A 15,866-nucleotide genomic window follows, 5' to 3' on the forward strand; every position below is an offset into this window, starting at 1 on the left:
TGTGTGTGTGTGTGTCTGTCTGTAATCTCTGTGTCTGTGTGTGTGTGTGTGTGTGTCTGTCTCTGTGTCTGTCTGTAATCTCTGTGTGTGTGTCTGTCTCTGTCTGTCTGTCTGTAATCTCTGTGTGTCTGTGTGTGTCTGTCTGTAATTTCTGTATGTCTGTGTGTGTGTGTGTCTGTCTGTCTGTAATCTGTGTGTGTGTCTGTAATCTGTGTGTCTGTGTGTGTTTATCTGTCTGTCTGTAATCTCTCTCTGTGTGTGTGTGTGTGTGTGTGTGTGTGTGTGTGTGTGTGTCTGTCTGTCTGTCTGTCTGTAATCTCTGTGTGTCTGTCTGTGTGTGTCTATCTGTAATTTCTGTATGTCTCTGTGTGTGTGTGTGTCTGTCTGTAATCTCTGTGTGTGTGTGTCTGTCTCTGTGTCTGTCTGTCTGTAATCTGTGTGTGTGTGTGTGTGTGTGTCTGTAATCTCTGTGTGTCTGTCTGTGTGTGTGTGTGTGTGTGTGTGTGTGTGTGTGTGTCTATCTGTCTGTCTGTAATCTCTGTGTGTCTGTAATCTCTGTGTGTCTGTCTGTGTCTGTCTGTCTGTCTGTAATCTCTGTGTGTTTGTCTGTGTGTGTCTGTCTCTATGTCTGTCTGTAATCTCTGTGTGTCTGTCTGTGTCTGTCTGTCTGTCTGTAATCTCTGTGTGTTTGTCTGTGTGTGTCTGTCTCTATGTCTGTCTGTAATCTCTGTGTGTCTGTCTGTGTGTGTCTGTCTCTATGTCTGTAATCTCTGTCTGTCTCTGTGTTTGTCTGTAATCTCTGTGTGTGTGTGTCTGTCTGTCTGTAATCTCTGTGTGTCTGTCTGTCTGTTTGTAATCTCTCTGTGTGTGTGTGTGTGTGTGTGTGTCTGTCTGTCTGTAATCTCTGTGTGTGTGTCTGTCTGTCTGTCTGTAATCTCTGTGTGTCTGTCTCTGTGTTTGTCTGTAATCTCTGTGTGTGTGTGTGTCTGTCTGTCTGTCTGTAATCTCTGTGTGTCTATCTGTGTGTCTGTCTCTGTGTCTGTCTGTCTGTAATCTCTGTGTGTCTGTCTGTCTGTCTGTAATCTCTGTGTGTGTGTGTGTCTGTCTGTCTGTCTGCTTCTGCATCAAATTGAAAAACATGACAGAATTCCATGCTTTTGTCTCTAAAGACAGAAAAACAGTTTAAAAAGACAGTGCTGGTGAGTTCATACATGTAATGTCTCACCTATTCACATGTAATTAATAATAAAGGTCTGTAATTTTATCTTTTTTTTTTTTGTTTTTTCTCCTCTTTCTGGTGCTCAGTGGTGTTTATGGGCAGTGAGAAATACTCGGCCGAAAACGGCTTTGACGCCTTCCTGAAGGCACGCGGCAGGATTGACAACACCTCCACTGACTGCGAGAGAACCATTTTCCAGTTTGACCTGCCCAGACGGTTTTTCCGTCAGGCCCTGGACAGGTGGGTCTGGGATCACAACCCGCTGAGGTTTAGGAGCAGATCTCAGGGCTTTTGTTTTCCGGCTGGTTCAGCTCCTGGTCTGGGTGCCGATCTGCCAAATCCACACCTGCTACAGGCCGCCTGAGAAGCTGTATCAAAATCCGGATTAATGTGGTGCCGTTTCCATAGCAACTCTGACTTCTGGCTCCAAACAAATGAGTCTTTGATTCTGAATTTAGTAGACTGGACATGTTGAATAAAGGCAGACAGGCTCAGAGGTGCAGGTCCCGGTGTGGTTTCTGGCTGGTTCCATTTGTTTGGTGTTCAGAGATGATCTTCTCCACCTTCTGGTGGCACGAGCGCTTCCTTGAGGTCCTGGTGGATTTATGTGTGCCTGAACCAGTTTGGCCTTTCTTCTCTGAACTCTGTCATTAAGAAGGCGGTTTCATCCAGAGAGCTGTCCTTCACTGTATGAAACCGCCTTCTTCTTCTTTTTCTAGTCCTTCTCTGTAGACCCAAGAGATGGTTGTAAGAATCTCAGATCTCAGCAGCTTCTGGAAAACTGACAGGTCTTTCTATATTATGGTACTCTGTTTCACCGCTGTGACGCAGTACTGAGTTTCTGCCACATGATTGGCTGATTAGATGTTTGCTTAAAGAGCAGTTGAACAGGTGTACCTAATGAAGTGGCCTGTGTCTACCACCACCACCGGATAGTTTGGTGGAATTGCATCTAAATCACAAATTCTTCATCCAGCATTAAAATTTTTTTTTGGTGATCAGATTACATTCAGATGGTACTTCACCACCATGAAAGTACAGACGTAAATGGATCCAAAATGGATTGAGGACGAATTGTGTTCTAATCCACCAAAACCACCTGTGGAGGGGGTCAGGGTTAGGGATGCACTCTGACCCCGCAGGACAACAGCAGGCGACTCCCATTCTGCTGTAATGTCCAGTATGAGGCTTTTTCTACCATTCATATGTGAATAAACACTTCACGGGGCCACGTGAGGAGGCACTTTTGAACATCGTGGCTCTGGGAGTGGACTGGATTTGTTTTCATTGAGTAAGGTGGCAGCGGGCCGTTGCAAAGCACAGGTTGGGTGTACACAACGGCAAGAATGATAACTCAAACCCCTGTGATGAGTGCTGACTTGGCTTTGTCTGTGTGTGTTTGTGTTTTTCAGGTGGGCGCAGTTCTTCATCTGCCCGCTGATGGTAGAAGATGCAGTTGACCGAGAGGTGGAGGCTGTGGACAGTGGTGAGTCCTTGGCCTGAAAAATGAGTAGAGTTGCATCAGGAATGGCATCCAGCATAAATTTTGCTGAACCAAACACGCAGATCACAAATCAAATTTCCATATCCGATCAGTCGAGGTCCGGGTTAACAACAGACTGCCCAACAGGGTGCCGACAGAAATTAGGCTACTGTTCAGCAAAGAAGAAGAGCAGAACGTGTCCAGCAGCTGTGTAGTAAGAGCATATTTACAGAGAAATCCTTCAAATGGTGATACAAGCACCAAAGTTGGCACAGATACTCCTTAAACGTTACTCTTTTGCAAAAACTGATTATGCACTTGAATTTTCAATAGGCAGCCAGGTAGGGGTCAATTTAAGAATTACACAGGGGTCAAAATTAAAAGATGCTCCAATCATATTGAAAAATATACCACATTATTTGTCTAAACATAAATATTCCAAAAAGGTATAGTTTGGACCACCTGTGACTGAATGTTATGGAGTTATGGGGTAAAAACAGCAAGAATGGTGACAAAGGTCAGTTTCAGTTTGTACAGGGGTCAAAAGTTAAAGTTGCTCCAAATATTGTAAAAAGTGATGCAAATTATAAAGATACACTTTTTAAACGTGACCATGAAAAATGCTTAATTTCTCTCTGATGTCCAGAGTACCAGCTGGCGAGTCCGTCTGATTCCTGTCGTAAGGAGATGATGTTTGGGAGCCTGGCCAAACCTGGACACCCTAGGACCAAGTTCTGCTGGGGTAAGAACACAACCCTGGACAGGATGTCAGGTTCACCTGCACAGAAAGTGACACAGAGAGCAGACAGCGTAAAAACAGGTCAAACCCGTCAGTGTGCGAATGTTAGGAATTCAAACAATCTTTCACGCCTGGGATTCTTGGAACAGACAGACAACAAAAAAGTTTTTTGCCGCATCTTGTTCCTAAATTTTCTCATTTGAAAAAGAAGAATCAGTCGGTAGCACGTATGTGTTTCTGTTTGGGTGCGTTTGTTTAAGTTGTTGCAGCATGCAGGTGTGATGATACGTGACAGCTGGACAGCACGTGAGTGTGTACAACAGCTGAATGTGTCACAATACACTGTGACTGAACATCTGATCATGCATGATGGCCGAATCTGTGACGGTGTGTGTGGTGGCCGAATCTGTGACCGTGTGTGTTGGTGGGCAAACGTGTGACGGCGTGTGTGGTGGCCGAATCTGTGACGGCGTGTGTGGTGGCCAAACGTGTGATGGTGTGTGTGGTGGCCAAACGTGTGATGGCGTGTGTGGTGGCCGAATCTGTGATGGTGTGTGTGGTGGCCAAACGTGTGATGGCGTGTGTGGTGGCCAAACGTGTGATGGCATGTGTTGTGGCCAAATCTGTGATGGTGTGTGTGGTGGCCAAACGTGTGATGGCGTGTGTGGTGGCCAAACGTGTGATGGCATGTGTTGTGGCCAAATCTGTGATGGTGTGTGTGGTGGCCAAACGTGTGATGGTGTGTGTGGTGGCCAAACGTGTGATGGCATGTGTTGTGGCCAAATCTGTGATGGTGTGTGTGGTGGCCAAACGTGTGATGGCGTGTGTGGTGGCCAAACGTGTGATGGCATGTGTGGTGGCCGAATCAGTGATGGCGTGTGTGGTGGCCGAATCTGTGACTGCGTGTGTGGTGGCCGAATCTGTGATGGTGTGTATGGTGGCTGAATCTGTGATGGCCAAACGTGTGACGGCGTGTGTGGTGGCCGAATCTGTGATGGCGTGTGTGGTGGCCAAACGTGTGACGGCGTGTGTGGTGGCCGAATCTGTGACGGCGTGTGTGGTGGCCGAACGTGTGACGGCATGTGTGGTGGCTGAACATGTGATGGCGTGTGTGGTGGCTGAATGTGTGACGGCGTGTGTGGTGGCCGAACGTGTGATGGCGTGTGTGGTGGCCGAACGTGTGACGGCATGTGTGGTGGCCGAATGTTTGATGGCCACACGTGTGACGGCATGTGTGGTGGCCGAAAGTGTGACGGCATGTGTGGTGGCCGAGCATGTGACGGCATGTGTGGTGGCCGAATCTGTGACGGCGTGTGTGGTGGCCGAACGTGTGACAGCGTGTGTGGTGGCCGAATGTGTGACGGTGTGTGTGGTGGCCGAACATGTGACGGCATGTGTGGTGGCCGAACGTGTGATGGCCAAACGTGTGACGCCGTGTGTGGTGGCCGAAAGTGTGACGGCATGTGTGGTGGCCGAACGTGTGATGGCGTGTGGTGGCCGAGCATGTGACGGCATGTGTGGTGGCCGAATCTGTGACGGCGTGTGTGGTGGACAAAACGTGTGACGGCATGTGTGGTGGCTGAACGTGTGATGGCGTGTGTGGTGGCTGAATGTGTGACGGTTTGTGTGGTGGCTGAAGGTGTGATGGCGTGTGTGGTGGCCGAACGTGTGACGGCGTGTGTGCTGGCCGAACGTGTGACGGCGTGTGTGCTGGCCGAACGTGTGACGGCGTGTGTGGTGGCCGAAAGTGTGACGGCATGTGTGGTGGCCGAACGTGTGATGGCGTGTGGTGGCCGAGCATGTGACGGCGTGTGTGGTGGCCGAATCTGTGACGGCGTGTGTGGTGGCCGAAAGTGTGACGGCGTGTGTGGTGGCCGAATGTGTGACGGTGTGTGTGGTGGCTGAAGGTGTGACGGCATGTGTGGTGGCCGAACATGTGACGGCATGTGTGGTGGCCGAACGTGTGATGGCCAAACGTGTGACGGCGTGTGTGGTGGCCGAAAGTGTGACAGCATGTGTGGTGGCCAAAAGTGTGACGGCATGTGTGGTGGCCGAACGTGTGATGGCGTGTGGTGGCCGAGCATGTGACGGCATGTGTGGTGGCCGAATCTGTGACGGCGTGTGTAGTGGCCAAACGTGTGACGGCGTGTGTGGTGGCTGAACATGTGATGGCGTGTGTGGTGGCTGAATGTGTGATGGTGTGTGTGGTGGCTGAAGGTGTGACGACGTGTGTGGTGGCCGAACGTGTGACAGCATGTGTGGTGGCCGAACGTGTGACGGCATGTGTGGTGGCCGAGCATGTGACGGCATGTGTGGTGGCCGAATCTGTGACGGCGTGTGTGGTGGCCGAACGTGTGATGGCGTGTGTGGTGGCCGAATGTGTGACGGTGTGTGTGGTGGCTGAAGGTGTGACGGCGTGTGTGGTGGCCGAACGTGTGATGGCCAAACGTGTGACGGCGTGTGTGGTGGCTGAACATGTGATGGCGTGTGTGGTGGCTGAATGTGTGATGGTGTGTGTGGTGGCTGAAGGTGTGACGACGTGTGTGGTGGCCGAACGTGTGACAGCATGTGTGGTGGCCGAACGTGTGACGGCATGTGTGGTGGCCGAGCATGTGACGGCATGTGTGGTGGCCGAATCTGTGACGGCGTGTGTGGTGGCCGAACGTGTGATGGCGTGTGTGGTGGCCGAATGTGTGATGGTGTGTGTGGTGGCTGAAGGTGTGACGGCGTGTGGTGGCCGAACGTGTGATGGCCAAACGTGTGACGGCGTGTGTGGTGGCCGAACGTGTGACGGCATGTGTGGTGGCCGAGCATGTGACGGCATGTGTGGTGGCCGAATCTGTGACGGCGTGTGTGGTGGCCGAATGTGTGATGGCGTGTGTGGTGGCCGAATGTGTGACGGTGTGTGTGGTGGCTGAAGGTGTGACGGCGTGTGTGGTGGCCGAACGTGTGACGGCATGTGTGGTGGCCGAACGTGTGATGGCCAAACGTGTGACGGCGTGTGTGGTGGCCGAAAGTGTGACGGCATGTGTGGTGGCCGAACATGTGATGGCGTGTGGTGGCCGAGCATGTGACGGCGTGTGTGGTGGCCAAACGTGTGACGGCGTGTGTGGTGGCTGAACGTGTGACGGCGTGTGGTGGCCGAGCATGTGACGGCGTGTGTGGTGGCCGAATCTGTGACGGCGTGTGTGGTGGACAAAACGTGTGACGGCATGTGTGGTGGCTGAACGTGTGATGGCGTGTGTGGTGGCTGAATGTGTGACGGTTTGTGTGGTGGCTGAAGGTGTGACGGCGTGTGTGGTGGCCGAATGTGTGACGGCGTGTGTGCTGTCCGAACGTGTGACGGCATGTGTGGTGGCCGAACGTGTGACGGCGTGTGTGGTGGCCGAAAGTGTGACGGCATGTGTGGTGGCCGAATCTGTGACGGTGTGTGTGGTGGCCGAACGTGTGATGGCGTGTGTGGTGGCCGAATGTGTGACGGTGTGTGTGGTGGCTGAAGGTGTGACGGCGTGTGTGGTGGCCGAACGTGTGACGGCATGTGTGGTGGCCGAACGTGTGATGGCCAAACGTGTGACGGCGTGTGTGGTGGCCGAAAGTGTGACGGCGTGTGTGGTGGCCGAATGTGTGACGGTGTGTGTGGTGGCCGAACATGTGACGGCATGTGTGGTGGCCGAACGTGTGATGGCCAAACGTGTGACGGCGTGTGTGGTGGCCGAAAGTGTGACGGCATGTGTGGTGGCCGAACGTGTGACGGCGTGTGGTGGCCGAGCATGTGACGGCGTGTGTGGTGGCCGAATCTGTGACGGCGTGTGTGGTGGACAAAACGTGTGACGGCATGTGTGGTGGCTGAACGTGTGATGGCGTGTGTGGTGGCTGAATGTGTGACGGTGTGTGTGGTGGCTGAAGGTGTGACGGCGTGTGTGGTGGCCGAACGTGTGACGGCGTGTGTGCTGGCCGAACGTGTGACGGCATGTGTGGTGGCCGAACGTGTGATGGCCAAACGTGTGACGGCGTGTGTGTTGGCCGAAAGTGTGACGGCATGTGTGGTGGCCGAACGTGTGATGGCGTGTGGTGGCCGAGCATGTGACGGCATGTGTGGTGGCCGAATCTGTGACGGTGTGTGTGGTGGCCGAACGTGTGATTGCGTGTGTGGTGGCCGAATGTGTGACGGTGTGTGTGGTGGCTGAAGGTGTGATGGCGTGTGTGGTGGCCGAACGTGTGACGGCATGTGTGGTGGCCGAACGTGTGATGGCCAAACGTGTGATGGCGTGTGTGGTGGCCGAAAGTGTGACGGCGTGTGTGGTGGCCGAATGTGTGACGGTGTGTGTGGTGGCTGAAGGTGTGACGGCATGTGTGGTGGCCGAACATGTGACGGCATGTGTGGTGGCCGAACGTGTGATGGCCAAACGTGTGACGGCGTGTGTGGTGGCCGAAAGTGTGACGGCATGTGTGGTGGCCAAAAGTGTGACGGCATGTGTGGTGGCCGAACGTGTGATGGCGTGTGGTGGCCGAGCATGTGACGGCGTGTGTAGTGGCCAAACGTGTGACGGCATGTGTGGTGGCTGAACATGTGATGGCGTGTGTGGTGGCTGAATGTGTGATGGTGTGTGTGGTGGCTGAAGGTGTGACGACGTGTGTGGTGGCCGAACGTGTGACAGCATGTGTGGTGGCCGAACGTGTGACGGCATGTGTGGTGGCCGAGCATGTGACGGCATGTGTGGTGGCCGAATCTGTGACGGCGTGTGTGGTGGCCGAACGTGTGATGGCGTGTGTGGTGGCCGAATGTGTGACGGTGTGTGTGGTGGCTGAAGGTGTGACGGCGTGTGTGGTGGCCGAACGTGTGATGGCCAAACGTGTGACGGCGTGTGTGGTGGCCGAACGTGTGACGGCATGTGTGGTGGCCGAGCATGTGACGGCATGTGTGGTGGCCGAATCTGTGACGGCGTGTGTGGTGGCCGAATGTGTGATGGCGTGTGTGGTGGCCGAATGTGTGACGGTGTGTGTGGTGGCTGAAGGTGTGACGGCGTGTGTGGTGGCCGAACGTGTGACGGCATGTGTGGTGGCCGAACGTGTGACGGCATGTGTGGTGGCCGAACGTGTGATGGCCAAACGTGTGACGGCGTGTGTGGTGGCCGAAAGTGTGACGGCATGTGTGGTGGCCGAACATGTGATGGCATGTGGTGGCCGAGCATGTGACGGCGTGTGTGGTGGCCAAACGTGTGACGGCGTGTGTGGTGGCTGAACGTGTGACGGCGTGTGTGGTGGCCGAATGTGTGACGTCGTGTGTGGTGGCCGAATGTGTGACGCCGTGTGTGGTGGCCGAATGTGTGACGCGTGTGTGGTGGCCGAACGTGTGACGGCGTGTGTGGTGGGCGAGTGTGTGAAGGTACACAACAGGTGAATGCGTGGTGTGGTGTTGTTCTCAGGTAACGCTCAGACGTTAAAGCACATGCCCAGAGAGAATTGGATCAACACGTACCAGCGGCTCAGAGACATCTGGACCAGATACTACTCTGCTCACTCCATGACGCTGGCTGTTCAGTCTAAAGGTATCCCAGAATTCCTCACTGCTCCTCATGGAAACATCATCTCTCAGAGTTCGTTTCTTTTATTTATCCATAGTTTGTTATGAAGTCCAGTTCCATAGCGGCTGACAAATTGGTGTTTCCCCGACACTAAACATCACATTGAGCATCTGCAGAACTGGCCATAGGGGGCGACAACAGCCGAGATAGTAGAGTGGAATGTCTAGTAACTGAAGGGTTGGTGGTTCAAACCCCAGTAGTCTGTTTGCAGAAATGTTTTAATTATTCTTTCAGATGTCTAAATGCAGCTGAGATGTTTGCAGATGAGTCTGGACACGCGCATTCAACCCGGCGCGTCTCAAAATCTGTCGGTGTGAATGTGAACAAACTTTGTGTGTTCAAGCAGGTCACTGTTTTTGTTGTGCAGAAACTCTCGACACTTTGGAGCAGTGGGTCAGAGCAATCGTCATCAATATTCCCAACAAGTAAGATGGCCTTCTGATTTTTATGTAGACCTACCTGTTGATGAGTTTAGTTTTCACTTTTCTTGCACCTCCATGCACTGTTGTGTACAAGCAGAATGTGAACCCACCTATGTAAAGTGTGTCTGGATACTGAGCAGACTTTAGACCATGTTTGTGGTGGTCTGTGATGCAGTTACTTCAGGCTGCCTGATGACAGCAGCACAACAGCACTGCACCTGACCAGGCTTCATCTTAAGACCAGTGCACCTGACCAGGCTTCATCTTAAGACCAGTGCACCTGACCAGGGTTCATCTTAAGACCACTGCACCTGACCAGGCTTTACCTTAAGACCACTGCACCTGACCAGACTTCATCTTAAGACCAGTGCACCTGACCAGGGTTCATCTTAAGACCACTGCACCTGACCAGGCTTTACCTTAAGACCACTGCACCTGACCAGGCTTTACCTTAAGACCACTGCACCTGACCAGGCTTCACCTTAAGAATACTGCACCTGACCAGGCTTCACCTTAAGACCACTGCACTTGACCAGGCTTCACCTTAAGACCAGTGCACCTGACCAGGCTTCACCTTAAGACCACGGCACCTGACCAGGCTTCATCTTAAGACCAGCGCACCTGACCAGGGTTCATCTTAAGACCACTGCACCTGACCAGGCTTTACCTTAAGACCACTGCACCTGACCAGACTTCATCTTAAGACCACTGCACCTGACCAGGCTTTACCTTAAGACCACTGCACCTGACCAGGCTTCACCTTAAGAATACTGCACCTGACCAGGCTTCACCTTAAGACCACTGCACTTGACCAGGCTTCACCTTAAGACCAGTGCACCTGACCAGGCTTCACCTTAAGACCACTGCACCTGACCAGGCTTCACCTTAAGACCAGTGCACCTGACCAGGCTTTACCTCAAGACCACTGCACCTGACCAGGCTTTACCTTAAGAATACTGCACTTGGCCAGGCTTCACCTTAAGAATACTGCACCTGACCAGGCTTCACCTTAAGACCACTGCACTTGACCAGGCTTCACCTTAAGACCAGTGCACCTGACCAGGCTTCACCTTAAGACCACTGCACCTGACCAGGCTTTACCTTAAGACCAGTGCACCTGACCAGGCTTTACCTTAAGACCACTGCACCTGACCAGGCTTCATCTTAAGACCAGTGCACCTGAACAGGCTTTACCTTAAGACCAGTGCACCTGACCAGGCTTCACCTTAAGACCACGGCACCTGACCAGGCTTCACCTTAAGACCAGTGCACCTGACCAGGCTTTACCTTAAGACCACTGCACCTGAGTAAGCTTTACCTTAAGAATACTGCACCTGACCAGGCTTCACCTTAAGAATACTGCACCTGACCAGGCTTCACCTTAAGACCACTGCACTTGAACAGGCTTCACCTTAAGACCAGTGCACCTGACCAGGCTTCACCTTAAGACCAGTGCACCTGACCAGGCTTTACCTTAAGACCACTGCACCTGACCAGGCTTTACCTTAAGAATACTGCACCTGACCAGGCGTCACCTTAAGACCAGTGCACCTGACCAGGCTTTACCTTAAGAACACTGCACCTGACCAGGCTTTACCTTAAGACCACTGCACCTGACCAGGCTTCACCTTAAGACCACTGCACTTGACCAGGCTTCACCGTAAGACCAGTGCACCTGACCAGGCTTCACCTTAAGAATACTGCACCTGACCAGACTTCACCGTAAGACCACTGCACCTGACCAGGCTTTACCTTAAGACCACTGCACTTGACCAGGCTTCACCTTAAGACCAGTGCACCTGACCAGGCTTTACCTTAAGAATACTGCACCTGACCAGGCTTCACCTTAAGAATACTGCACCTGACCAGGCTTCACCTTAAGACCACTGCACTTGACCAGGCTTCACCTTAAGACCAGTGCACCTGACCAGGCTTCACCTTAAGACCACTGCACCTGACCAGGCTTTACCTTAAGACCAGTGCACCTGACCAGGCTTTACCTTAAGACCACTGCACCTGACCAGGCTTTACCTTAAGAATACTGCACCTGACCAGGCTTCACCTTAAGAATACTGCACCTGACCAGGCTTCACCTTAAGACCACTGCACTTGAACAGGCTTCACCTTAAGACCAGTGCACCTGACCAGGCTTCACCTTAAGACCAGTGCACCTGACCAGGCTTTACCTTAAGAATACTGCACCTGACCAGACTTCACCGTAAGACCACTGCACCTGACCAGGCTTTACCTTAAGACCACTGCACTTGACCAGGCTTCACCTTAAGACCAGTGGACCTGACCGGGCTTCACCTTAAGACCAGTGGACCTGACCAGGCTTCACCTTAAGACCACTGCACCTGACCAGGCTTCATCTTAAGACCAGTGCACCTGAACAGGCTTCATCGTAAGACCAGTGCACCTGACCAGGGTTCATCTTAAGACCACTGCACCTGACCAGGCTTCACCTTAAGACCACTGCACCTGACCAGGCTTCACCTTAAGACCAGTGCATCTGACCAGGCTTTACCTTAAGACCACTGCACCTGACCAAGATTTACCTTAAGAATACTGCACCTGACCAGGCCTCACCTAAAGAATACTGCACCTGACCAGGCATCACCTTAAGACCACTGCACTTGACCAGGCTTCACCTTAAGACCAGTGCACCTGACCAGGCTTCACCTTAAGACCACTGCACCTGACCAGGCTTTACCTTAAGACCAGTGCACCTGACCAGGCTTCACCTTAAGACCACGGCACCTGACCAGGCTTCACCTTAAGACCAGTGCACCTGACCAGGCTTCACCTTAAGAATACTGCACCTGACCAGGCTTCACCTTAAGACCACTGCACTTGAACAGGCTTCACCTTAAGACCAGTGCACCTGACCAGGCTTCACCTTAAGACCAGTGCACCTGACCAGGCTTTACCTTAAGACCACTGCACCTGACCAGGCTTTACCTTAAGAATACTGCACCTGACCAGACTTCACCGTAAGACCACTGCACCTGACCAGGCTTTACCTTAAGACCACTGCACTTGACCAGGCTTCACCTTAAGACCAGTGCACCTGACCAGGCTTTACCTTAAGAATACTGCACCTGACCAGGCTTCACCTGAAGACCACTGCACTTGACCAGGCTTCACCTTAAGACCAGTGCACCTGACCAGGCTTCACCTTAAGACCACTGCACCTGACCAGGCTTTACCTTAAGACCAGTGCACCTGACCAGGCTTTACCTTAAGACCACTGCACCTGACCAGGCTTTACCTTAAGAATACTGCACCTGACCAGGCTTCACCTTAAGACCAGTGCACCTGACCAGGCTTTACCTTAAGAACACTGCACCTGACCAGGCTTTACCTTAAGACCACTGCACCTGACCAGGCTTCACCTTAAGACCACTGCACTTGACCAGGCTTCACCGTAAGACCAGTGCACCTGACCAGGCTTCACCTTAAGAATACTGCACCTGACCAGACTTCACCGTAAGACCACTGCACCTGACCAGGCTTTACCTTAAGACCACTGCACTTGACCAGGCTTCACCTTAAGACCAGTGGACCTGACCGGGCTTCACCTTAAGACCAGTGGCCCTGACCAGGCTTCACCTTAAGACCACTGTACTTGACCAGGCTTCACCTTAAGAATACTGCACCTGACCAGGCTTCACCTTAAGACCACTGCACCTGACCAGGCTTTACCTTAAGAATACTGCACTTGACCAGGCTTCACCTTAAGACCACTGCACTTGACCAGGCTTTACCTTAAGCAAAATCAAATCAAATCAATTTTATTTATATAGCGCCAAATCACAACAAACAGTTGCCCCAAGGTGCCTTATATTGTAAGGCAAAGCCATACAATAATTACGGAAAAACCCCAACGGTCAAAACGACCTCCTGTGAGCAAGCACTTGGCAACAGTGGGAAGGAAAAACTCCCTTTTAACAGGAAGAAACCTCCAGCAGAACCAGGCTCAGGGAGGGGCAGTCTTCTGCTGGGACTGGTTGGGGCTGAGGGAGAGAACCAGGAAAAAGACATGCTGTGGAGGGGAGCAGAGATCTATCACTAATGATTAAATGCAGATTGGTGCATACAGAGCAAAAAGAGAAAGAAACATCATGGGAAAGTGCATCATGGGAACCCCCCAGCAGTCTAAGTCTATAGCAGCATAACTAAGGGATGGTTCAGGGTCACCTGATCCAGCCCTAACTATAAGCTTTAGCAAAAAGGAAAGTTTTAAGCCTAATCTTAAAAGTAGAGAGGGTGTCTGTCTCCCTGATCTGAATTGGGAGCTGGTTCCACAGGAGAGGAGCCTGAAAGCTGTAGGCTCTGCCTCCCATTCTACTCTTACAAACCCTAGGAACTACAAGTAAGCCTGCAGTCTGAGAGCGAAGCGCTCTATTGGGGTGATATGGTACTATGAGGTCCCTAAGATAAGATGGGACCTGATTATTCAAAACCTTATAAGTAAGAAGAAGAATTTTAAATTCTATTCTAGAATTAACAGGAAGCCAATGAAGAGAGGCCAATATGGGTGAAATATGCTCTCTCCTTCTAGCCCCCGTCAGTACTCTAGCTGCAGCATTTTGAATTAACTGAAGGCTTTTCAGGGAACTTTTAAGACAACCTGATAATAATGAATTACAGTAGTCCAGCCTAGAGGAAATAAATGCATGAATTAGTTTTTCAGCATCACTCTGAGACAAGACCTTTCTAATTTTAGAGATATTGCGCAAATGCAAAAAAGCAGCCCTACATATTTGTTTAATATGCGCATTGAATGACATATCCTGATCAAAAATGACTCCAAGATTTCTATTACCAGAGGTCAGGGTAATGCCATCCAGAGTAAGGATCTGGTTAGACACCATGTTTCTAAGATTTGTGGGGCCAAGTACAATAACTTCAGTTTTATCTGACTTTAAAAGCAGGAAATTAGAGGTCATCCATGTCTTTATGTCTGTAAGAAAATCCTGCAGTTTAACTAATTGGTGTGTGTCCTCTGGCTTCATGGATAGATAAAGCTGGGTATCATCTGCGTAACAATGAAAATTTAAGCAATGCCGTCTAATAATACTGCCTAAGGGAAATATGTATAAAGTGAAAAAAATTGGTCCTAGCACAGAACCTTGTGGAACTCCATAATTAACCTTAGTCTGTGAAGAAGATTCCCCATTTACATGAACAAATTGTAATCTATTAGATAAATATGATTCAAACCACCGCAGCGCAGTGCCTTTAATACCTATGGCATGCTCTAATCTCTGTAATAAAATTTTATGGTCAACAGTATCAAAAGCAGCACTGAGGTCTAACAGAACAAGCACAGAGATGAGTCCACTGTCTGAGGCCATAAGAAGATCATTTGTAACCTTCACTAATGCTGTTTCTGTACTATGATGAATTCTAAAACCTGACTGAAACTCTTCAAATAGACCATTCCTCTGCAGATGATCAGTTAGCTGTTTTCTTCAATTTTACAACTACCCTTTCAAGAATTTTTGAGAGAAAAGGAAGGTTGGAGATTGGCCTATAATTAGCTAAGATAGCTGGGTCAAGTGATGGCTTTTTAAGTAATGGTTTAATTACTGCCACCTTAAAAGCCTGTGGTACATAGCCAACTTGTTATGTGCTGACGCGGGTCAGAGAACCGAACCAGCATCTGACAATGGCCCAGCGCTAAATAACCAGAAAGCGGTTCCAAGAAACAAATTTATTCCCCCTCATGTGCAATAATTCGTGTACAACATAAATAGTCAGCTGTCTTGGCAAGGTGAAGGACGGCGCGCTCTCCAGCGCCCAAATGGATCAAAGCCCGCACTTCTGGACTCAGATTCACCACCGAACACCCCCCCAGGTGGATACGACAAACTGACTCTGTGAAGGACGGAAAAGGTGAGGTAAGTCAACAGAGCTACAACAAATATCCTTCAGAGGCACACACTATCAGCAACACATTCAGGTCTGAATTTAAGCCTTATGTAAATGAGCAGCTTCTCACAACAGGTGGAGGATCATCAATCCGTACGCCACGGCAGTGAGAAGCAAACTGCACAAATCTCATCAATGTTCAAATATACTGCGTAACAAAACGCCAAATTACTATTAACGATTATTCAGACGATAATCACCTCTGATGTGTGCTGACAGCATGTGTCCCTCACCCATCCTCCTTCACAGGCACGATGTGTCAAACCCTGGCGCGGTCCTCAGCGTCTCACAACCGAACGTCACAAGGTCGAGTTCCCGGCAATTCTGCTCAAATCACTCATGGCTTAAATGCAGAACGCCATCTCATTATCTGCTTCAGCTGAAAGTCTTTAAGTCTGCACGTGAGCATCATCCACAGGTGCTGCAAGCTGTTAGGCCTGCATGTGAACATCCTCCACAGGTGCAGCCAATAGTTCTGATG

The 15,866-nt window shown here is 50.9% G+C and overlaps 1 protein-coding gene across 1 annotated transcript in view; it reads left to right on the forward strand.

Annotated features, from left to right (window-relative positions):
* The first annotated feature begins 1,296 nt into the window (after positions 1 to 1,296).
* The window catches only part of LOC117518230 (nardilysin-like), a 38,113-nt gene continuing 23,543 nt past the window's right edge, over positions 1,297 to 15,866 (forward strand). The window contains exons 1-5 of the mRNA XM_034179309.1: positions 1,297 to 1,459; positions 2,632 to 2,705; positions 3,349 to 3,444; positions 8,868 to 8,990; positions 9,394 to 9,451. Coding sequence (XP_034035200.1) covers positions 1,314 to 1,459; positions 2,632 to 2,705; positions 3,349 to 3,444; positions 8,868 to 8,990; positions 9,394 to 9,451 — 497 coding nt within the window. The 5' untranslated portion in view covers positions 1,297 to 1,313. The remainder of the gene's footprint in view (positions 1,460 to 2,631; positions 2,706 to 3,348; positions 3,445 to 8,867; positions 8,991 to 9,393; positions 9,452 to 15,866) is intronic.

This window comes from Thalassophryne amazonica, chromosome 10 (assembly GCF_902500255.1).
Source record: "Thalassophryne amazonica chromosome 10, fThaAma1.1, whole genome shotgun sequence".
Taxonomy (NCBI): domain Eukaryota; kingdom Metazoa; phylum Chordata; class Actinopteri; order Batrachoidiformes; family Batrachoididae; genus Thalassophryne; species Thalassophryne amazonica.